Source organism: Zonotrichia albicollis, chromosome 11 (genome assembly GCF_047830755.1).
Source record: "Zonotrichia albicollis isolate bZonAlb1 chromosome 11, bZonAlb1.hap1, whole genome shotgun sequence".
Lineage (NCBI taxonomy): Eukaryota > Metazoa > Chordata > Aves > Passeriformes > Passerellidae > Zonotrichia > Zonotrichia albicollis.
Window position 1 is genome coordinate 2,317,575 of NC_133829.1, and position 22,527 is coordinate 2,340,101.

Below are 22,527 nucleotides of genomic sequence, written 5' to 3' on the forward strand. Positions count from 1 at the left end.
ATCTAAAAATGAGATTTATTGCAGGGGAATTAGAAATGTGTGATTTGATTTTGGGTCTCTCATGGCGAGAAGGACATCAAGGTGCTGGAGGATGTCCAGGGAAGCGAATGGAGCTGGAGAAGGATCTGGAGTGGTTGAGGGAGCTGAGAGAGCTCAGCCTGGAGCAAAGGAGGCTCAGGAGGGACCTTGTGGCTCTGCACAACTCCTGACAGGAGGGGACAGCCGGGGGGTCAGGCTCTGCTCCAGGGAACAGGAACGGGAGCAGAGGGAACGGCCTCAAGTTGCAGCAGGGGAGATTTTGGTTGGATATTAAGGAAAATTTCTTTGCTGAAAGGCTTGTTCAGCACTGGAGCAGGCTGCCCAGGGCAGTGCTGGAGTGCCCATCCCTGGAGGGATTTAAAGCTGGATGGATGTGGCACATGGGGACGTGGCCTATGGTGGCCTTGGCAGCGCTGGGACAATAGTGGGACATGACGATCTTAGAGGGCTTTTTCGGCTAAACTATCCTGTGCCTCTCTGATAATTTTAAAGCAAACTTGTCTGAACACACAATTTCAGGATTACACCCCAGTTTTGCACTGGAGTTCATTGCCTCCCGCTCCCCCACTCCCACAGGTACAGAAGCAGGAGGAGGCGCACTGCTCAGCCGGGACGCTTATCCATAAACCCTTCTCCACACATAGCGGTCATTTGTGGCGCTATTTTACGTGGGCACCACATTCCCCCAGCACGGCCATCCCACATTCCCGCTTCCCGCGCGGGGTCAGCCCTCACGAGCGGGCTGCGTGAGGCGCGGTCCTTCCCGTCCGGGCCGCGCCTTCCGGCCGGACGCTTTCCGTGCCGGACGCATGGTGGCGCGGCGGGCCGGGGTGTGCAGCAGCGTTTCCCTTCCGCCGTCGCCGCTCGGCCCGGAGCGCTCCGGGACAGCCCCGCTGAGGGCGAAGGCTCGCAGGGAGGGCTGGATCCCTGCCCGACCGCCCTCGGAGCGGCAGCGCTGAGCCCTTTCCCCAGCGAGGCTCAGCTCCTGCCGTCTCTAGGCTTCGCGCTGCTCCCGGCTGGAAATGCCGTGCGGGGTTCAGCGTGCATTCACCTCATCTGTGCTCAGCCCCTCGTTCTGAGGGGGACAAGGGTAATTGTCGCTCCTCCCCGGGCTCAGCGTGAGGGGGAGAGGCGCGCGGCTCCCCAGGAGCAGCTTTGGTGGTGATTTGTGCCTTCCTCCCCTGCAGGCAGCTGATCCCGGCCGAGCCCGTCCGTGAGGGCGGCCCAGGAGCGGCTCGCCATGCCCACGGTGGTGGTGGTGGACGTGTCGCTGTCCATGACGCGGCCCGTGTCGGTGGAGGGCTCCGAGGAGTACCAGCGCAAGCACCTGGCTGCCCACGGGCTCACCATGCTCTTCGAGCACATGGCCACCAACTACAAGCTGGAGTTCACGGCCTTGGTGGTGTTTTCATCCCTCTGGGAGCTCATGGTGCCCTTCACAAGAGACTACAACACACTCCAGGTAGGGCGTGTGAACACTAAAGCAGTAAACTGTTCACAGTTTTAAAAAATCAGACAATTGTGCCGCCAAAACAGGGTGAAGTTGTGTGATTTGGTATCATTCTGAGCACAACGTTGTGAATTGAGTGGGTTTGTCCTCATTTTAATGGCAGATGAAATCAGTGTGCTTGAAACGGTGAACTTTGCCAGTTGCACTTTGCAGGTGAGCACTGGGGTGTGGCTCATTGGTTCTGAAATGGGATGGAGTTTAAAATGGGATGGAGGGAAGGGCTGCCTGCTGAAGCTCCTCAAATGGGTCAGTAATGTCCCTGTTTTAATGTGTGGTTGTTGGTTTGCTCTTGATAATGCAGCTGACAGGACCATTTAGAAAGGCTTTGGTAGAGAGAAGGTGCTGTTGCGAGTGTGTAGAGGTCAAAACAGTGCAAGAATGAGAATGAGTGATTTTAGGCTTCACAGATGTGGTGGGAATTTGGGAGGAGGAAATGGGGAGGAGAAAGTCCAAGAGGGAAGTTTCACATGAATGCAGTAAGGCACTGGAGCCCCTGAATCCAGTAAAATTTGTACATTTATATCTGACCCTCACATGCAGGGGGAAAGGACACATTGCTCTCACAGGGCACCATGGTTTGGGTTTGTCCATTGGGCAGAGAGGTTTTTAAAGCTGTTCTCTGTTATGTTTGCAGTTTAGCAGGAGAGTGCCAGTGCATCCTCTCTGATTAATTTTCGCTTCCCTAAGAGTTCATTTGAGGAATTTTACAAGCCAGGAGCCCAACCAGGCTCCTTTAGTAAGTTCATCTCACAGCTGCACCCTGGTGATGCTGTGTTAAGTGTGAGGTTTTCATTTCTAGGAGGAAAGCTGGTTTATGAATGCAGATGTGAGTTTTGGGTTTGTCACTCTCTCTCTGCCAAAGAGTTTTTGTGAAATAAACTCCTTGTGGTCTCTGCTCTGACACCTGGGAGGATTTTCCCAGCTAAATGTTTCCTGTTTGATGTTGCCTCAGGTTTTCACTTTAAGACATACAAAGGTGGTTTTTCACTGTTAAAGAGCTGTGCTGATAATATTACAGTTAATAATATTAATACAGTTAATATACTATAAATAAATTAATATAAAGATAACATTAATACAGTTGATAATATGTTGATAATATTCCAGTTCCTTGAAAGGCAGGAGTGCCTGCTGGTGTGCCTGGCAGGGATGCTCCCCCAGCAGTGACTGTGGTGTTTGTCTTTGCAGGAAGCCCTCAGTAACATGGATGATTATGACAAAACCTGTTTGGAGTCAGCGCTGCTGGGGGTTTGCAATATTGTGCAGCAGGAGTGGGGGGCAGCAATTCCTTGCCAGGTAAGGCTGATTGCTCTGGTTTAAGTTCACTGCATGTTTTGTTATCCCTGGCAGGGAGATTGGAACTTGGTGATGTTTAAGATCCCTTCCAACCTGAGCCATCCTGTGATTCTGTGATTGATTCTGTTCCTGTGAGTTGCACATAGAAATGTAAATGTAATTTGAAAGTTTGGAATGCTCTCAGGCATGCTTTGTGCAAAACCACAAAGAATTAGTATTTTGGCTAAACCTGCAGTATGAACAGAAGGTGAGCTTTATAAAAATATTCAGCAACAAAAAAAAAAAAATGAGGCTGTTTCCTGCCCAGTGTGTTCTTGTAGTGCAGTGGATTGTAAAACATGGCTCAGGAGCACTCTGTGCAGGCCTGTGTGTGATCTGGGTGCAGTCTGCTGTCCCAGGAGCCTCAGTGCGTTTGGAAAGGGTGTAGTCCCACATCAGGAGCCTCTCCCCTCCAGCCCTTGATGGTTTCCAGGGCTTTGACAATCCCAGCTCTCAACCAACAGCGTGGGGCTGCTGCTGCTGAGTGTGTTTTGATCTGACTTCTCTCCCAAATGAGTCATTTGCCATGCAGCTGCTCACAGCCCCCATTCAGCCCTGCAAGCTCTCAGCCTTCCAAAGCTGCTGCCTTTTATGGCAGAGTTTGCCATAAAACCCTTGGTTTTCTCAGACACTTGATTTAAGTTCAGCAATTTTGCAGCTCGGTGAGGTGGGAAGATGCCTGAAGCAATATTCCTAAAGGAGAAAAAGGATAGAGGTTTATTGGTTAGCCAGTGCTTCATCATCCAACGTGGACAAAGGGCATCCTGGGACAGAAAAGAAACAACAAGAAAGATGTGAAAACCAGGCAGAGATTAGACCTCAACTGTTTTGTGTCTCATTTGTGCCATAGCTGATTTTACTGGCACTTCAGGTGCTGGGGTGGTGGAGGGCACTGAGGAATGGACTGTGCAGCCTTGGAGTAGTGGAAAACATCACTGGTGAGCTCCAGTTCTGAGGAGAGACTGAGGATGCAGGCAGAATACAAATCTGGATGTAGCAATCACACGTGGAGTTTCAGCTGGGTTTGATTTTCCTTACCTGGCAGCCAGAAATCATGCCTGCTGTTGCCATGCAGCATTGAAGGAGCAGCTCTTTTGCTCCTCTGGAAGCTGGGTCACAGCTGAGTGTAAATAATCCCATTATTCAGTGTAATTAGTGCAGGTTTCCACAGGGATTGACTCTGGATGTGCAATTGAATGAAAAAGTGTGGTTTTGATGTAGTAATTCTGCTGCAGAATGTGAGGATAATGCAGCTGTATTTGCAAAGCATGAAGATCACTCAACTTCCACTATAAGCCACAGAAACATCACCTGTTTTGAGGTTTCTGTGGCTTGTAGTGGAAGTTGAGTTGCTCTCCAGATTTTGCAGAAGAAATCCAGAAAAGATGCTTTATCATTCTTCTGAAAATAAACCTGGAATCCTTGAGCCCAGCAGCAGGAGGCTGGTTTTTGGCTGTGTAGTCACTGTGCTTCTCATGTACACTTAAACAGGAAATGGATGAGATTCAAATTTTGGTGCAATTACCTAATGCCAAGAAAACACTTATTTACCATGCACACTGTGTAAACCGTAGGGTTCAATCTTCAATTTCTCTTTGATGTTCCTTCTGGAAATTTTGCCCAGCTGGGTGGAGGAAGCCCGCTGGGATAGGGGGTTTGGGTGGGAGCGGGTGCTGCAGGAGGTGCAGCTGGGAGTGTCTCACTGTCCCGCTCCCCGCAGGTTGTCCTGGTCACCGACGGCTGCCTGGGCATCGGCCGGGGCTCCCTGCGCCACTCCCTGGCCACCCACAGCCAGCGCAGCGACAGCAACAGGTTCCCCCTGCCCTTCCCGTTCCCGTCCAAGCTCTACGTCATGTGCATGGCCAACCTGGAGGAGGTGATGGCTTATTCTTTGTTGCGTTGGGAAATTGTTGGTCCTGTCTGAGCCAACGGCCAGTTGTGTTGATGTTCTCGTGCTTAAGGTTTAGTTGACATTCTGGGTGAAAGAGAATTAAAGGTTTATTATTGCACTGTTATTATCTACTGCTGCTGCTTTATTACCATAGTCTTTATAAATTATGTCAGTTTGTCCATGGGGAATATTATGGGATTTTATCGTCTCTGTTTATATTACTACTGCATTAATTACATTGAATGCTTTTGGGGCTCTTAATCTACAGTTAAGTTCTTGAATAAATTACTTGTGTTGCAAAGATGTTTAACACTTAAGACGCAGTAGTTGTATGTAGAAATGGGAGAGGGGAAAACTGAAGTCTCCAAGCCAGTGTTCAAAACACCTTCCCTTAGTTTTGAAGGAAAGGTGTCAATTTTCTTCCTCCTTTCTCTTTCTCTTGCAAATTTCAATCCCAGCTTTAAAAATCTTCACAGGAGTTAGAATTCTGCTGCATAAACATTTGTTTAAAAAGAAGCCTATTTGACTAATATTCATTAGATTAAGTTTTATTAATAGCATTGCTTTTGATTTGACACCTGTATTCTTGTGTCCTTCACAGAAGGGTTTTGTGCTTAGGCATCAATTAGATATCTCAGCTTCATGGTCTCTGTCAAGGATGACTCTTTTGATTAAGCTGGTGGATTGAAGCACTCTTAACATCTCAAAATAACTGGGAAAATATTTAAAATAAATATTTAAAATAAATAATCTATTTCTGATAAGTAATAAGAGAACATTGCCTGGGAGACAAAGAATGTTGGTTTATTTGGAAAGGAGAGAGAGAACAAAAAATCATGGGAGCATCCAATCAGATGCTTTTTGCTGTGTTGTGTATATTTTCTTTAAAAATACTGGTTAGTACAAAAGAGAATAAAAAGAACACTCAACAAAAATATTTCCCTTTCTTTTTCTGCAGCTTCAAAGCACAGATTCCTTAGACTGCCTGGAACGGCTCATTGATTTAAACAATGGGGAAGGGCAGATTTTCACCATTGATGGCCCCCTGTGCCTGAAGAATGTGCAGTCCATGTTTGGGTGAGTGCACTTGTACAGACTTTGGGAAGGTCTCCAGTTGGTATCTCAAAAGAAAAACAAATACAGTAAGAAATCTGGTGGTATGAGATGTTCTAATTAAACTCTTTATTTTTATTTTTTGATCTTGTTAACTGTAATTTTATCTTGGCCTTCACTAGTTGTGGTCAATATTTATTTAGTCATTGTAACCAAACTGTGGCATCTGTTTATGCTTGGCAGATAGAAGACAGTAATTTCCATAATTATTGTTCATTTTCCATGAGTGAGATAATGCTGCTTTGTTTCATAATTTAGCAACACTAGAACTGTTGAATTAACTGTAGTTAAAAAAGGTTTGGGAGCTAAATTATTGTGCCTTAGACAAACTATTTTCCTTTAATATGTATTATGTTTTCCTTAATAACTGTGTTCTAGAAAGCTAATAGACCTGGCTTATACACCATTCCATGCTGTCCTCAAGTGTGGCCACTTAACATCTGATGTGCAAGTATTTCCCAGACCAGAGCCTTTCATTATAGATGAGGAAATAGACCCCATTCCTAAAGCAATTAATACAGGTAACAAATCTTTGATTGCTTTTTTACTAAAATCCATTTGATTTCTGCCCTTTCACTACCACCTCTCATCCTGTGGAGTTATTGCCTCATCCACTTTGTCTCTGCAAGGATCAGTCTCCAGTTGTGTAATTTTTTGATGTATGTGTGACACCAGGGAACAAAAATATCATCCTGCTTCATCCATGTGGGTGCAGTAAGGTAGAGGCACTTTCAGAGCCCAGGGTGACAATTTCTAGGGGTAGAGTGTGGGAAACAGCCACAGGCTGCTTTCCATGAACACCCTCATAAACTTCAGTGAAGACAAATTATTTTTTTAAAAAAACTGTGCAAAGAAAAACCTTCCCAGCCCTCCCGTTAGTGGACACAGCTCCCATGAGCAGCAGGTATTTGCTTTTTCTCTTTTGGAATTTGTAAGACAGCAGTGGATTGTGTGCAGTGTAAATATCAAGGTGCTCAGTTCTGTAACTGTCCAGCAGCACAGCTCATGGGCAGCAGTCTGTATGTGCTGAAAGTCATCTTCAAAAGTTGTGTGTTTTATGTGTTTCTAATTTATTAACACCTTTGCTCTCCAGTTCAGTATGGGTTCTCTTGTGCCACCTTTAGTCATTGCTTCAGAAAACCTGCTGGTGGTGATGTTCAATAGCCTCTGAATACATTTCAGTTATTTCCAAATATGACTTAAACTGTCTTAAATGTGATTTAAATCTGTTATCTCCCTGCAGATCTAGAAATTGTTGGGTTTGTAGATATTGCAGACATTTCCAGCCCTCCTGTCTTGTCCAGACACTTGGTACTGCCCATTGCACTTAACAGAGGTGAGCAAGTTGGGTTTTTCAGCAAAAACTACTTTAAGCTTCCCTTGTAAGGAGGTTTGGACTGGAAGCACAGGTTTTTAAGTTTTTTTGCTTTATCAAAATACCAGATGTCATATTTGTGTGATTGCATTAAAATTAAAACCTTGACCACAAGCTCTCTTCTTTTGCATCCTGTGTTCTTTGTGAAGTTCATAGAGGGGCCAGGGTCCTTACAACATCATTATTAATAGAACATGCTAAACATACAGTTCAGAATAAAAATGAGCCATGAAATATGTGGTGCAAGATGAATATTTAATGCCCTTGAGTACAATGCAGTGGAACATTTCTGTATCATTATTGTGCCACTTTGCCCAAGCAGTTCATTCTGCAGCTGTTTGTTCTACAAAAGTATTAATTAACTCTTGCAGGCAGACAGTAAAGGGTGGTGTCATGGAAACAGATCTCTTGTGTTTGAATTTATTCTCATGTTTTCTCTTTGTTTGCTTTGATTCTTCCCCAGAGGGGGATGAGGTGGGACCTGGGATCACAGATGACACTGAAGATGAGAATTCAGCTAATCAGATTGCTGGGAAAATCCCCAACTTCTGTGTTTTATTACATGGCAGCCTGAAAGTGGAAGGCATGGTGGCTCTCGTCCAGTTGGGGTATGGAGCTGGATGTCTGCCTGAAAAATCTCTTACTTTGCTCATTTAGGCTTTATTTATAAATTATGCTTATTTATATCTGTATTCTGTGCAGAACTCTGCACTGCTAGACTAAGCTGTGGATTTTTAATTGCAGATTTGTTTCTGTCAGTACAAATTGCAAACACTGAGCCTCCACACAGTGAGAGGGAGGCACATTCTATGCAGAGGGGCGGAAGATTTTCAGCCTTTGAGGGTTTGCTCTTTTCCACAGGCCAGAGTGGTATGGAATGCTTTATTCTCAAGCTGATAGCAAGAAGAAATCAAACCTCATGATGTCACTCTTTGAACCTGGTCCTGAGCCCCTGCCATGGCTGGGGAAGATGGCACAGCTTGGCCCCATTTCAGGTACCGGTCACACTCTGAGTTACTCTTAACCATTCAGTGCTGTGTGAATGATCTTGGCAATTTTTGGTTGCTAAGTCTATCATTTATTTTTTTCTCCCAGATGCAAAAGAAAATCCTTATGGAGAGGATGACAACAAGAGCCCCTTCCCTCTGCAGCCCAAGAACAAGCGCAGCTACGCTCAGAATGTCACAGTGTGGATCAAGCCCAGTGGCCTGCAGGTAATGAGCCAGGGGGTGCTGCTGTACCTGGAGCAGCAGGAGCCATCTCAGCAGCAACTGCAGTCTGTGCATGTCTTGCCTATTTAGAGTAATTGCTTTATTGCTTTTCTTTCATTTTTATAAACACTGCCTCTTTACAATGTCATGATTAAAATGCAATCAGAAAGCATAGCTTGTTTAATGAGAGTTGTGTCTCCAGTGGAGCATCTGGCTTGGTTTATTTGATTTAGTATAATTACCAGTTATGTTTCAGCCTTTGTGAGCTGCAGTTTTGTCAATGGTCAGGATAATTTATCCATAAAGAGTTGGGGGTTGTTGTGCAGCTTCTCCCAGAAGCTGACAAGATTTTTGGATTTTTTTTTTCTCTTTTCTGCAGACAGATGTACAGAAGATCTTGAGAAATGCAAGGAAACTCCCTGAAAAAACACAGACCTTCTATAAAGTGAGTAACACTCCAGGGTGGCCAAGTTTGATCCACAGTGATGGTGGTGCATTTGACAGAGGAACCACAGTGTGCTCTGTTCAGGCTTGCAGTGCTCTGCAATAACTGGTTGGGTGAGACAAGGGGGTCTCATTTCAATGGGCTGGCACTACATTTTGTGGCACAGATGTGTCGTGTCTACAAGTGCCCCTCATGACCTCTGCTACTTCCATGGTGAACTTCTGTGCTGTTGTCCAGGCAGAAATGAGCAGGGATCAGAGAGGAATAGGAACATGTCATTCTGAGTCTTGAAAATGTCTCCTCCATTTTATCTACAACTGAAGCAGAGAATGACAAAGTTCCAGGCACATTTGGCCACATCATAATGATCCATAACCAGACTGTAGCTGGAGGTAATTGTTCCTTCTGCAAGCTTAGTGCTGAAGCAGTTTGGTATTGCAGCCTCCAGAGACCTGAAGAATGAATACCCTGCCTAAGTGCACATAAGCACTGTTCAGTTTATAGGGAAGAAAAATCAATGTATCTACATTTGACTGGACACTGTGGTCAAAGGCAGCAGTCAGTCAGTGAAGCCTAGGCTGGAGCCCTGCTGGGACACAGACAAAGCAGGCAGGTACAATAGCTGAATGCACAAAAGGAAGAAGTGGAGGTTTATAGGAAAGGATCAAGGGAAGACCACTGTTATCATCTTCAGCCCTGATTTTCTATCATCCATGAGCAGCTGGGCACTTTCCAGCAACTGCACTGTGAGTAACATCACCTTTAAAAGCAGAGTACAAGAAGCCCACGTTTGATGTCGAGGCTTGGAGTGGCTTTAAAAGGGTTCTGTGTGTTTGCAGGAGCTGAACCGTTTGCGAAAGGCAGCTCTGGCCTTCGGCTTCCTGGAGCTGCTGAAGGGCGTGGCAGACATGCTGGAGCGGGAGTGCACGCTGCTGCCCGACACCGCCCACCCCGACGCCGCCTTCCAGCTCACACACGCGGCCCAGCAGCTCAAGGTGGCAAGTACTGGGGCCTCGGAATACGCTGCCTATGATCACAACATTGCTCCTCTGCAGACTGACTTTTCCAGCAGCAGCACTGAGAGAATGTGAAGTCTCCATTTTGGGAGCTTCTCTAGATTAAGGCTCAAGCAGTTCAGATTTTCTTCTGGCCTGTTCAGTTGCTGTTTGAAGAACTTCCTATCCAAACGGGGAAGTTTTGCATCAGTGCTCTCTAAACAAACGCAGCTCGTTTGTGGTGGCTGTTAGTCAGACCTGGAAACTGTGGAAAGTGTCCCAAACCCAGTGGTGGTGTTGGATGATGGGTAGAAGTTATTTAGTACATGTGAGGAGAGAAAAAAATGCCATTGGCAGCTCTTGGATTTTGGCCTCCCCAAAATGCAGTTACTACACAATCGAACTCGCTGGTGAAAGTATCCTAAAAGGCAGCTACTACACTTTAAACATCAACTTGATTAGTCCAAAGAAAGGTGTGAAAAGCACCCTGCAGGATCAGATACAAAACTGATTTTGGGGTGTTGGCCCTGACTTTATGCCCAGACTGTTTGTACTAAGCATTATCACTTGCATTGCAGTGCTTGTGCTTCTGAAAGTAACTTGATCTTGGGACATATGTTTTTTTTATTTGCATAATACAAATAAAGAGTAATTCTTCATGAAAATTTAAGTTGGATTTGTTCCATTTTCATAGCAGGCTGTGTGGCCCAAAAGACTGACTTGGTGAAGGCTCAGGTCCCAGCTGTTTATCTCAAGTTAAATATCAAATTATACAACTTCTCAGGAAGTTGTATAATTTGAAAGAACAAACAACTGAACTAAAACAAAATTTGATTGTAAATCTTTATTAATAGAAACACATTCTTTCTGAAGGACTAAAATTCAGTAGTGTAAGATCCATGACAGCTTGCACTAGGTACCACAATTTCACTGATGAATACATACAGATTTCATAACAGAGGTTTAAATGCCCAGAGAAGAAATCAAAGGATGAAAGTGATCCTTGCTGTTCTGTTACTCAGCTAATTCAACCCTTTCACATACTTCAAACATAGGTACAGTGTGTGCTAAGTGAAATATTGTGTAAATAGTGCTCAACTCTCCTGAGTAAAGTAGGCTGTGCTTCTCCCAAAGAGAAGTTGTATCACGCCTCTTGTTGACAGAACACAATTTGTGAAATGCAGCGTGGAGCTTGTACTGCTTCTATGTTAGTTTCATAACCCTATTTTACTTACAGTAACAAGCACTGGGTCCATATCACAAACCTTCTGCTGTTTGTTACTTTTAATATATATAAAATAATTTTCTGGAGGGTTTATATTGTTTTACAATAGAAAAAGATAAATAGTAACATGGCACTAAGCTAATCTCAGCTTGTGTCTGTCCTGGATTGCTGGCATTGCTCTGCAGTGCCTGGGGCAGTGGCAGTTGGGAAACAACCTGTTCATAACCACAGTGCAGTTTGAACTAAACTTGCTGTACCTTTCTAAGCTGGGTTAAGGAGGCCAGAGGAATCTGGGATCAGCTACAGGAGGCTCAGTGTGAAGAAGGACATGCTGAAATAAAGTCAACTGAACCAGAGGTTTCCAGGTGAGACAGCAGATGACCTGAAATGTGGGGGGAGCTTCTCTTTAGTGGTGGTGGTTAAAGCAAGCAAAGAGAAAAGGGTCCTTCAAACCTGTGTGGGACCTCCCTTACTAAGATTTGATATGTGCTATCTAAATAATACAGTCTGTTTGACCCCCCTGTTCCATCGCCCCAGGAGCCAGTCAATACACACACCAACCTCTCTGCTGCACCCCTAAAGGCAGTAGAAGAGTGACTTTGCTGCCCTGCTGAAGGCTGTAAACACAGGAGCCACAGCCCTGGCAGGATGGATCAGAGGGGCCCCGTGTCCCATGCGAATTCCCCATTCTCCCTTTGCATGGGTTGGATGGAGTTCTGTTGGGGTTCACGTGCCAGGGGAGTGCTGGTACCTACATTCCCTTGTTTTGTTACATTTCAGTGCTTGCTCTACCAACCAGGGAAGCATTTCTGCCCTCAGTGGCAGCTTCCTTTCCCGAATGACTGGACAGGATGTGTTGCTACAGGAATACACATTGCTATGGTCCACACAGAGCTCCTATTCTGTCAAGGCTTAACTAGAAACAGACTAAGTTGTAGTATTTAAATCAGCATTAGCTACTTCCAGTTTGAATTCTGTACCATCAGTAATGCTGCAGAAGAAAAGGGGGGTTATATACTGAGCAAGTTTATCCCAGTGGCTGATGAACACCCAAACACTGCACAGTGGCCTCAGACTGTGCCTCCTCCTGCCATCAGGATGCCTCCCAGGAACAGCACAGGCCAGCAAAGAGCATATCCCACATCAGAAGCCCTATCTGCATGCAATATTGAAAGAGCAAATCTCCAATTAAAAGATAAACACTATTTCTAGTTAGTGCTGCTCCACTGATTATAAGCATATCATATGCAGATAATAGGATTTCTTTCTAATATGCTGGTTGACAGGATACACGTTTAAATGTTCAATGGTAAATGCCATGCAGAGATGATGGAAAGGGAACAAAATCCAATATAAGGGAATGTTACCTGAATTCACTATGAAATCATGAAATCTAGCGTGGTCATTTCATTTTACAAAATTCTTGCATTACAGTGGGTAAAACCGTAAGAATTAGAGGCTTATCTTGTCCCCAAGTGAGATAAGAAATCATTGCAGTCCTGCTTCACTTCATCTTTCTCTTCTTTGGTCCAAGGTGCTGTTTCCTTTGCTTGTAGAGGTAACGGTAGTTTACAAATACCCCTGGGAAAGAATGAAGTGTTTAGGAAGGACATCACTGCGTCTTTTTATGCTAAATGGCTGTACCAGATCTAAAGGAAAAATAACAGAACCCAACTAACCCAACCACCACACAACAAAATAAATTATTTAGGGTGTGTGCAGCAGTGAAAGCCAATGCAAGTGTTGAGTGGCTGGCTGAGGCAGGAGTTGCTGCACAGGTTGTTTGGCAAAGAGCTGCTTAGAAGGGTTGTTTGTCACCTTTAAGAAGTTGTGACACCAGCTGTGCAGAGCTAAGGAGGATGAACCAGGTATTTCAGAGTGAAACTCAACTGAAGGGTGGCTTTAAGCAATGTCTGTGAGCAGGAGAAATCCAGTGAAAGCTCAGTTTAAAATGCTGGTTTAGATTGTGGTGAGTTGTGGATACCCAGCGTGGGTGTGGATACCAGGAATTTAAATTGTGTTTACAAATTAACACCAGAAACCAACTATGTCTCAAGCAGGTTTTCTTCTTTAAATTACTATTTAAAGAGAGTTCTATCTTGTTTCCTGGGAAAACATGATTTCATGTTGCATTTGTGATTACATTGCAACATTTAACTAAATTACTTTAATTTGAAATTATGTTTAGATTGCAATGCATCATTCTAAAGCTCAAATACCCCCGAAAAGGTGAAACTAAGTATACTATGGTTATAAATGCATGTAAAAATTATTCCTTTAACCCAAGTTTATGCTGCTAATTTGTTACCAAGATATCCTTTTTCTCATTAGGGGTGTGTTCCCCTCAATCACTGACAAATTTACATGAACAATCCACAAGGATAACACTTAACCTCAAGCAATTTTGTGTTGCCATGGTCCCCAAGATGCAGGAATTTAATTTTCTTTGAAAAATCAAGTTATTCAGGGGAAACTTTTTATTTCAATATTGAGAAATAGAATTAAATACTTACCTAAAAACAAGGCTATAAGATATATTTGAAGCACAAATGGGAACTGGATTGTGACATTCAGTGGATTTGGCAATCCCAGGCTAAATTTCCCTGTTTCACTGAAGATTGGAATGGATTGAACAATACAGACAGCTGAAAGCAGAAGGCCACCATCATTACCAAGTACAGATCAAATGTATAATTACCCAGCCCACACCAACTATTTCAGCATAGTCCCTTCTAATTTGCCAGTGCTGATTAATGACAGCAATTTTGAAGGTGTTGAACATGCAGGAGGGTGGGAAGCACCTGCCTGGGGGGTGCAGCAGGGAACCTTCCTGGTGAGCCTGTTCTCAGGCACAGCTGCAGCCCCAGGGCCTGTGCCAGCAGGATCTGCCATCCAGAAATACCCCCAGCAATGAAACAGGCACACTCCTCCCCCTGCTTGGTGTTGGGCAATGCCCAAAGCTTCTCCTGGCTCACAGACACGGGTTTGCAACACAGGAATAAGCCCCTGCATGTCCTCTGCAGTCATTTACAAGATAATATCAAGACCTGGGAGCTGGTGTGAACCCAGGCCAGGCTGAGCAAGTCAGGCCCAGCAGACAAAGCTTTGGTTCAGCAGAGGGAAGTGAGCACCGGCCTCCTGTGCAGCTTGTTCTTATTCCATTTGTTCGTGCAACCCATCACTGCCTTTACTTCCCCCTCCAGAAAGGGAGTCTTTCCTCCAAAAGGAAGACTTTACATCAAATTGAAAATAATATCTGATTCAGTATGAAAGACAAAATGCTTATATTTGGTTCACCTCAAAGCAAATCTATTTATCTGTTGCTCTATGTTACTATTTTAAGTCCAGCTGCCAGAAAAAGAAATTGAGCTATTTTCCCAGCCTTGAATTCGTTATTTAGTAAACTGTTTTAAGGAGATACCTTCTGCCAAGCCCCCTAAGGGGTAGAGAGGGATCCAGGCAGTGTAACGGAGCCAGGTGAGTGGTTTCCATTCAATTCCAATGCAGGAAAGCATGTAATAGGGATACCTACAGTGTGAGGAGAAACAAACACTTTAAAATGGAAACTACTACTAGAATTGGTCTTGTGTATCTACACTGTGTGCTCAACACAATTCCCAAATGACGCCAGAATATTCAAGGCATTGTCCCTGTGGATGATGATGGACACACAGTTATTGGGCAGTTTACAGAGCTCAGGCCATTCTGAACACAGGCATGAAGGCAACTGCCTGGCTGCCTAATAAACCCTTCAAAATTACTTTGGTTCAAAGATAAAGGCCTCATTTAACAATGGAAATTCAAAGCATGAAAGAAATAAAGCAGCAGGGCAGTATCACTTCCAGACTCCAGCCCTGCCTCAGCTTTTGGCAGCTGAAGGAAGGCTGTGAACAGTCCATGACTCAAGGACCCTCAACTCTTCTAAAAAATACAAAGATCAAAATCTTCTTTCTTGGGAACAATCACTCTGTTCTGTGCACACTTGGTAGGAGGAAAATCCCACCAACCTGAACAGCTCAATGATACTCCAGAAATAAAATATGAAGAACACCACAGGTTTGCTCTGCATTTCCTCCAAGGTTCCAAGGATAACAAACAAAATGAAGTTTCTTCCAAATATCTATTAAAGAAAAACATATTAAGGAACATTCACTCTTCATCAGAAGGAAGGGCAAGTCCTTGCTGTCAGAAACACAAGATATCTACTCCTCACACTTCTGAGCACACAACTAACTCACAGCTGAGCTGTAAGAATCTTGCCCTGTATTTAGGTCCAATCCAAGGGATCCAGTCTCAAATCAGCCATCTAATTTTTATGCACAACAACCACAACCAGGATAAAAAGGGCACTGGCACCAAATCAAAATCATGTACTTTTATCAGCTTCTTGCTTTTGCTGTCCTGCACTCCCTTACCCAGGTGATGGAAGGTGACAGCCAGCCTGTCACAGCCCAGACATGGGTTCCTGCCTTGTGAATAAGAAATCCTCTAGTCCAGTGCCAGGAGTTTGCATCACTTATTTTAGGAAACTCTCAACACTTGTGTAAAATAAACATTTACTTTAAACATAAGTGCAAGGAGAAGAATTTAGAAATACAACCTGCACTACAGAAGGGATCAGCGGTGATTTGACCAGCCCTATTAGTGAATTCATGATCTCCATTAATGCCAGGGTCTGACAGAAATACATCATATCAGAAATAGTGTGAAATGTGTCATAGAAGGAATCTGTAAGACACAGAAAACCAACCATTTTAGAACAAATGAATTTCCATGCTCAGGAAGCCGGTGCAGCAGCACAGCTTGTGATAACAGGATTCTAGCTGTTTTTGAGAAAAACATGATGCATAATTACATAAGTTCTTTACAGGCCTTATCTTGAACTCACAGCAGCTGGGGCAGAAACACTGCTCCATTTCACACACAGAAGGATCAAGAGCTATTTCAGTAATTGCTTTACAAAAATGGCAATAGTGCTGTACCTCAACAGAATGGATTGTTCTTGCTTCAAAAACAAAATATTCTGTCCAGATCATTTTCAAAAACATTAACATTGCAGTCAGTGAGACATTTTGCTTCAGCTGATTTTGTTAGCAGTGATCCTGGCAGAGCACAAGTATCATTCACAGAGTACACAGCTGTGACTTACAAGGGGACAGTATTTTCCTGCCCTTGACACTTTGATGACCTTTGAAAGGCTTTCATTGTGCTCTTTGGCATTGCACTCGTGGTTTAGTTCCTAAAGATATCTCCCTTTAGATTTTGCCATTTAAAAGGTCTTAAAAACAACACTGAAAATCAACTCAAACCCTCCAATATAAATAAAATAGTGCTCATTACTTGCCTTTTCCTAAGATGAATAGTCGTACTGTCATGTTCACGAAAATCCAAGAGAATCCCAAAAACTGTACAAGATTATACATGACTAGGTATCCCTTCTTCAGGTGTTTGAAAGCTAAAATCAATAATAAACACATCAGGTGAGCAGAGTACAATGGTAATAGAGCTGCATACCAGGATTTCTGAGAATAAAGCTTTTAAGGAAAAGGGAAGTTATTGATTGTGATAAAAGCACTGTTGGGTACACTGGGGGTTCTGCTTTTGCCATTATCTGCCAGAACTCCAGAACTTGCTAGTCAGATTTTTGACATTCCATTTTTATTAAATTTCTAATAGCTCAGAAAACAAAGATCCCCCTCCAAGACACCAAGCCACTCAAAACTCCTTAAGAGTCAAGGTTCACAAAGTGTGAACAAACTTCCTAAATCCCACTTTACCCATTAAAAATATGCAGTTACTTACGGTCTTTTGGGACTCTGGATTCTATTTTCATTTTGTTAATCTTTTCTTCTTCCTTAAGATGAAGGATAAGGTTTTAAAGACTTACTGTAATTAGCAAGTGATTTGTTAACTATACTACTGCAAAGCTGGTGGGTTTAAAACTCAGCCAAGCACCCAGTAGCTAGAAGGTTTAAATTTTCACCAGCATAAACCAGAACATTCATCATCCAGAAATTATAGTACAGTAAAAGCCAGAGGGTGTTAACCAGTTATCCTGCCCTCACCATGTGGTTTGTTCTAGTAATTAGATGCTTTTGCTGAAAGAGCCTCTGCTTTCAGTGTTAATTCTCAGTTATGACTGTGCTGTGTCTTACATGATCCACCAGCAACCTGAGGAGAACAGAGAACATCCAGCCCAGGCTCTCTGCCTGCCTTTCCCAAAGCTCCTGGGCCTTGGCACTGCAGTGCCCCCTCTGCTCCCTGCTAAGCTCGTGGCTGCAGAGGGGAACAGGGCAGTGTTTGTTGCAAAAAGGATTTGCAGGAACGTGGTCTGTTCAAGCCTTTTCCAAGTCCATCTTGCACCTCCCCACTCAGTAAGCTGCTCAAGCTCACCACATGGTGGGAATGCATGAGCAGGGCCAGCCAGGGCTCAGGAAAGCCTCAGCAATCCCTGCTTCCCACACAGACAATGTCCAGGACTCTCTCCTTTGGGCTCCACATGGCAGAGTGACATGATCCTCTGTGGATCAGCACACCCAGCAAGGGGCACGTGCAAGGAGCCAGCACACAGCCTCCAGTTCTAACCAGAAATGTGCCTATTTCCCAATCCCCACTTACAATTTGAACCACTTAACTAAAAAAGCTGGTGTTGAATGGTGGGTGCTGCTGCCTACTACCTGTTCCCAACAAACCTCTCCTGTAGAAAAGCACGTTGGGTTAACATTCAGGCAGTGCAGTCAATCCCCACACAACACTCACCACAGCTGGTCAGTGAGAGAGGCAAGAAAGGCTCCTTTTTGCAAGGGTTTATTCCAGCAGAGTATATCACATGTGGCTGAAGGGAAGCCGGTGAGAAAGAGGGCAGCCACTAGCGCAGGCAGCTTAAGAAGGGGAAGGGGTGGGGGGCGGAGAAAAGGGCAGGGCAAAGGGGGTTGGTCTCCTTAGCCACCAGTGGTACCAAGCCAGTGAGGGGACAGGCAAAGGGGAAACCAGGGGAAGTCCACGTGGGAGTCTGTCTTTTCCTCCCAGGAGGACTAGTCTGTGGTTAGAGGAGAGAGTTCATGGGATGCTACACTTAACCAACTCTATACAGAACAGCAATAACAATCAGCATGCCAGGAACTCCTGGTATATATGAAGAATGCAGGTTCAGGCACAGGAGAACAGCTGCCCTTGCTTTGTAAGTGGCAGCACAAGCTCCAGGTGCCCACAGGACTCACCTTTTCCTTCAGCTCCATCTCAGCATCCGACTCGTCCAACCAGCGGTCGAAATCGGGCGCCAGGAAGAGCGGGCGCTTCTCCTGCTTGGTCAGCCTCTCCCACCAGTTACTCTCTTTCTTCTGCACAGTGATGTTCACCTGCCTCTGGGTCATCCTGCACACAGGCTGGGGGCAGACACATCAGCAAATGTCCAGTGAAACAAACTCTGAGGCTGAGTTGGTAGCCAAGCTCCCCTTATCAAGGAGGCAGGGATGACACAACTGTGGTGGCACAAATGTCTCTCTGCCAACCAAGACATGGAAGCAAAGGGCAGTCCAGCTGAAGATGGCAGCTGTGATAGCTGCACGACTTGATGAGCAGCCTGCCCATATCACAGCACCACTGCATCCCCCCACAGAGCTAGCAGAGACCCCAGTGCCAGCCTTCTTAGACAGAACCCCTGATCTTGGCTTTACACCTCACTTGCACTGTGAGCCATCCACCTCCTATAGCCAGCAGTAAAAATAACACTGCCAGCAGCCACAGGTACCTGTCTAAACAGGGGACCCCATGTGACCCCTGCTGCACCGAGAGAAGGAGCTAAGAGCCTTAGGGAATGCCTGGACACAAGGTGAGCTGACAGAGCAAGCAGTGTGCTCACTGCCACCCCACAAGGCCTCTCCACCTGCACAATGGCAGCCCAGAACCTCTCCATCCTTACAGTCCATGGCATTGTCACCTTGGAGCCCATGGCATTGTCACCTTGGAGCCCTTGTGACACCGAGGCTGCTCCACATGGCACTGCCTGTCAGACCAGCTGAAACTGCTGCACAAGCTGCACTCCTAACTGAGCACATTACAGCAGCTCTGCTCTGTCAAGGCTGCCTGGATGCTCCTCAGACATCTGAAGGCTGCTGCTGTAATTTACAGCTACTACACCTCATCCTTGCCTGCCACAGGCTCCATTTCTCACTGCTGGCACTAGCAAGGGGAACTCATGCTGCACATCAAAACTAAAGGAGAAAAACCTAGACTGTGATGCTGCCTGGTCCTGACCATCTGTAGTTACACAGAGTTCAGTCTGTCCTCCAGTCCCTCCACAGTGACTCAGAGTGACAACTTTTGGAAGGAGGCTGCTCTGCAGAGACAAGGACTTGCCTTCCAGGCCTGGCTCACAGCAGAGCCTGTGTCTGCCAGCAAGCACAGGAGACAGGCACAGGCAGAGACAGGCACCTCTCCCACACCATCCCAGGCAGATGATAAGGCAGTGACCAGACCCTGGAACCAAGAGCTGTTCACTGTCTGCCACTCCACACCTGGCAGGAGCCACACCAGAAACATGGCTGCTGACAGAGCCTGGAAATTCCCCCTCCAATGGTCTCCTTCCCTTCTCCTTCCCTTCTCCTTCCCTGCTGAGGAGCAGAGGTGAATGGTGGCTCCCAGTCTGACTGGAGCTATCCCAAGCTGAGCCAGGAATAAGCAACACAAATCCTGCCCCAGGAGCAAAGCCCAAGTTCTCCTGTGCCCCAGGCTCTGAGAGGGGGGAGAGACCTCACAGCCACCTGTGAGTAACACAGAGGGACAGCTCTTCCCACTCACACTGCAACAGGGATTAAGGAAAGACTTCTCCAGCAGGAACCACAACATACCACAGCCTAAGAAATCTGCTCAAGCCAGAAACAAATTCTCCTGACTTTCTTCTTTTGTCCAGCTACAAAAGAAGCCATGAAACATCATACTAACTGCACAATGTTCCCCTGACCTCCAGTCAAGGTTGCATCAGACAACACATTGCCAGATTCTCCCCTTATTTTGCTGCTTCACATCCTTTTAAAAAACTTAAAACTGCTTTGTAACAAGTAACAAGCAAGTGCTTACCCAAGCTGGTTCATGCAAGCACCAGCTCCAGTGAGGTGATTTGCATTAAAACAAGACAATGGCACACAGGACTGCCACAGAGCTGGCTGTTACTGAGTTACCAGAAAAATTTGAACAGTATATTGGGAACTTTGTGCACAGCCATTTCCCTTTCAAGTTCTTCAAAATTTATTTTTTCTTTGCAAGAATTAGAGAAGTAAAAATACCTACTTTAGGATCGACTGGCTCGAGGAATTCGATCTCAAATTCATATATGTTGTCTCCTTTGGCACCGTGACCCTGGGCTAAAAGACAAGAATTGACAGTCAGTGTGGTTCCACACACTCCACTTGCAAAGAATGCTTTGTACACAGAAATATTCAGCACTTACTCACAGCACTTTCTTCGTGCCTTCCTCAGAGGCAAGAGGAAACCACACAATTACAGGGAAGACACCAAAACCTTGCTTGGAGGGGCAGATGCAGGAGTCAGCAGCTAAAGCTGCTGCAAGTCTGCACCACGCTGGAAAAGGGTCCCTGCTGCAGGAAGCCAGCGTGTCAAATTCCCAAAAGAGGGGATCAAAAGGCTGCTCAGGGATAACTCAAATCCAGCAGAAAATCTCCTGCTGGGGGATCCAGCCTCTGCACAACAGAGCACCCAGAGAGATGGGTGCTGCTGGGTGAGTATGAGGGTGATGTGGGGAGTCCCTCCCAGCAGCAGAAAGGCACTTATCAGGGTTTGTTATCTCCCACATTGATCCTGTCCCCAGAAAGGCTCCAAAACTGCACACTGTGTATAATTCCCACCCTTCCACGCTGTAAACTGATCCCAAGGAGAACATGATGTGCAACACCCTCCTATCAAATGGCCTGGCTGTGGCTCACCGAGGAGGCAGCAGCTCCTAATGAGACATCTTAAAAAATTCTGTCCAGCTGCACAAAAACCATCTTCCAGGGCAAGATCTGCTTTAGTTTCCAAATGGAGCACTAGTTCCTGATGTGGAGGCTTGATAAGAATTGCACACAAGGTCTTTGTGAAAGGAAAAATTGCTGTGAGTTATCTCCAGGGTTTGGCTGGCCCAGGATGGGAAGGATATATGGAAATTCCACTGGTATTTAAATATGGGGAGGTTGGGGTTTTCTTGTTAGATAAGATAGGGCCTGTTGTGGTTACCAGGGCTGGAACACAGAGGGCTGTGGGTGGCAATGTGGCAGATCTGGACATGCCCAGCACAGTGGCTCCTGCCACTGATGGGGACCAGGCACCCTGCCATGGGGACAAGTGGGACAGCCCTGGGGTGGGGCCCAGGCTGAGACCCCCCCGATGGAGCCCCTACCTCTGAAGTGCAGGACATTATCGGTGATGGTGATGTCCGGGTTCTGCGGAGGGACAACATGCATTAGGTGACAGCTCACGGGGTCAGTGCACCCACCCGGGGGGTCCCCACAGCCCTGCCCGGACCGCCGAGCCCGCAGCCGCTGTCCCCGCGGGGATCCGCAGCTCAGCCACCCTGGGGATCCCGCAGGTGCTCCCCGCCCGCAGGTGATTCCCCCGCAGGTGAGCCCTTCCAGGTGTCCTGCAGGTGATTCCCCCGCAGGTGAGCCCTTCCAGGTGTCCCGCAGGTGATTTCCCCCGCAGGTGAGCCCTTCCAGGTGTCCTGCAGGTGATTTCCCCCGCAGGTGAGCCCTTCCAGGTGTCCCGCAGGTGATTTCCCCCGGGGTCCCCCAGGTGAGTCTCCCCCCTCATCCAATTCCCCACAGGTGTCCCCGCCCGGCATCCCCCAGGTGTCACCCCCGGGGTGTCCGCAGATGTCCCCTCGCGGGTGTCCCCAGGTCAGCGTGCCCCCCGCAGGCGAGTCCCCCCGGTGTCCCCGGGTGTCGCGGCCGTACCCGGACGTCGCTGAGGTCCACTCGCAGGAAGAGCTCGCGGTGCCGCTGTGCCCAGTGCACGTGCGGCCGCAGGCTGGGCCCCGCCATCGTCCCGGCCCGCACCGGCCCGCGGCGCCCCCGCGCCTGCGCACTCCGACCCCCGCCGGGCGGGCCCCGCGCCTGCGCGCGCCGCGGGGGGCGGGCGGGGCCGCCATGGCCGGGCGCCCTGAGGGGTGTCGGGCCCTGCTCGGTGCGAGTCATTGAATCACAGCGTCTGCTGGGCTGGGAGAGTCCTCCCGGATCCGTTCTGACCATTCCCCAGCACTGCCGAGGCCACCGCTAGCCATGCCCTCACATCCAGGGCACATCCATCCCTTCGGGATGGGGATTCCACCGCTGTCCCGGGCAGCCTGTGCCAATGTTCAACAACGCTTTCTGTGAAGAAATTTTCACTGATATCCAA

The 22,527-nt window shown here is 46.5% G+C and overlaps 2 protein-coding genes across 2 annotated transcripts; one reads left to right on the forward strand and one right to left on the reverse strand.

Annotated features, from left to right (window-relative positions):
• Positions 1-842: 842 nt before the first annotated feature.
• On the forward strand, positions 843-12,722 carry INTS14 (integrator complex subunit 14). Its single transcript, XM_005483491.3, has 12 exons — positions 843-1,129; positions 1,227-1,501; positions 2,738-2,845; positions 4,605-4,760; positions 5,734-5,852; positions 6,267-6,409; positions 7,132-7,224; positions 7,727-7,871; positions 8,125-8,258; positions 8,359-8,477; positions 8,854-8,919; positions 9,759-12,722. The coding sequence occupies exons 2-12, from the start codon at positions 1,280-1,282 to the stop codon at positions 10,008-10,010; spliced, it is 1,557 nt and encodes a 518-aa protein (XP_005483548.1). The 5' UTR covers positions 843-1,129; positions 1,227-1,279; the 3' UTR covers positions 10,011-12,722.
• HACD3 (3-hydroxyacyl-CoA dehydratase 3) lies at positions 10,744-22,237 on the reverse strand. The gene is made up of 11 exons (XM_074549150.1): positions 22,086-22,237; positions 21,533-21,575; positions 20,428-20,501; positions 18,360-18,524; positions 16,942-16,993; positions 16,484-16,594; positions 15,740-15,867; positions 15,147-15,259; positions 14,561-14,667; positions 13,653-13,784; positions 10,744-12,720 (listed from the first exon to the last, which is right to left on the reverse strand). The coding sequence occupies exons 1-11, from the start codon at positions 22,170-22,172 to the stop codon at positions 12,644-12,646; spliced, it is 1,089 nt and encodes a 362-aa protein (XP_074405251.1). The 5' UTR covers positions 22,173-22,237; the 3' UTR covers positions 10,744-12,643.
• Between the last annotated feature and the right edge of the window lie 290 nt (positions 22,238-22,527).

Excerpts from the sequence above, each read along its gene's own strand:
- INTS14 (XM_005483491.3), top strand. The coding sequence starts at position 1,280 with ATGCCCACGGTGGTGGTGGTGGACGTGTCGCTGTCCATGACGCGGCCC. Across the intron at positions 4,761-5,733 it reads GCATGGCCAACCTGGAGGAG|CTTCAAAGCACAGATTCCTT; the intron begins GTGATGGCTTAT and ends CTTTTTCTGCAG. Across the intron at positions 7,225-7,726 it reads GCCCATTGCACTTAACAGAG|AGGGGGATGAGGTGGGACCT; the intron begins GTGAGCAAGTTG and ends ATTCTTCCCCAG.
- HACD3 (XM_074549150.1), bottom strand. The coding sequence starts at position 22,172 with ATGGCGGGGCCCAGCCTGCGGCCGCACGTGCACTGGGCACAGCGGCAC. Across the intron at positions 16,994-18,359 it reads AGATGGAGCTGAAGGAAAAG|GAAGAAGAAAAGATTAACAA; the intron begins GTGAGTCCTGTG and ends CTTCATCTTAAG. Across the intron at positions 15,868-16,483 it reads ACTATTCATCTTAGGAAAAG|ATTCCTTCTATGACACATTT; the intron begins GCAAGTAATGAG and ends TGTGTCTTACAG.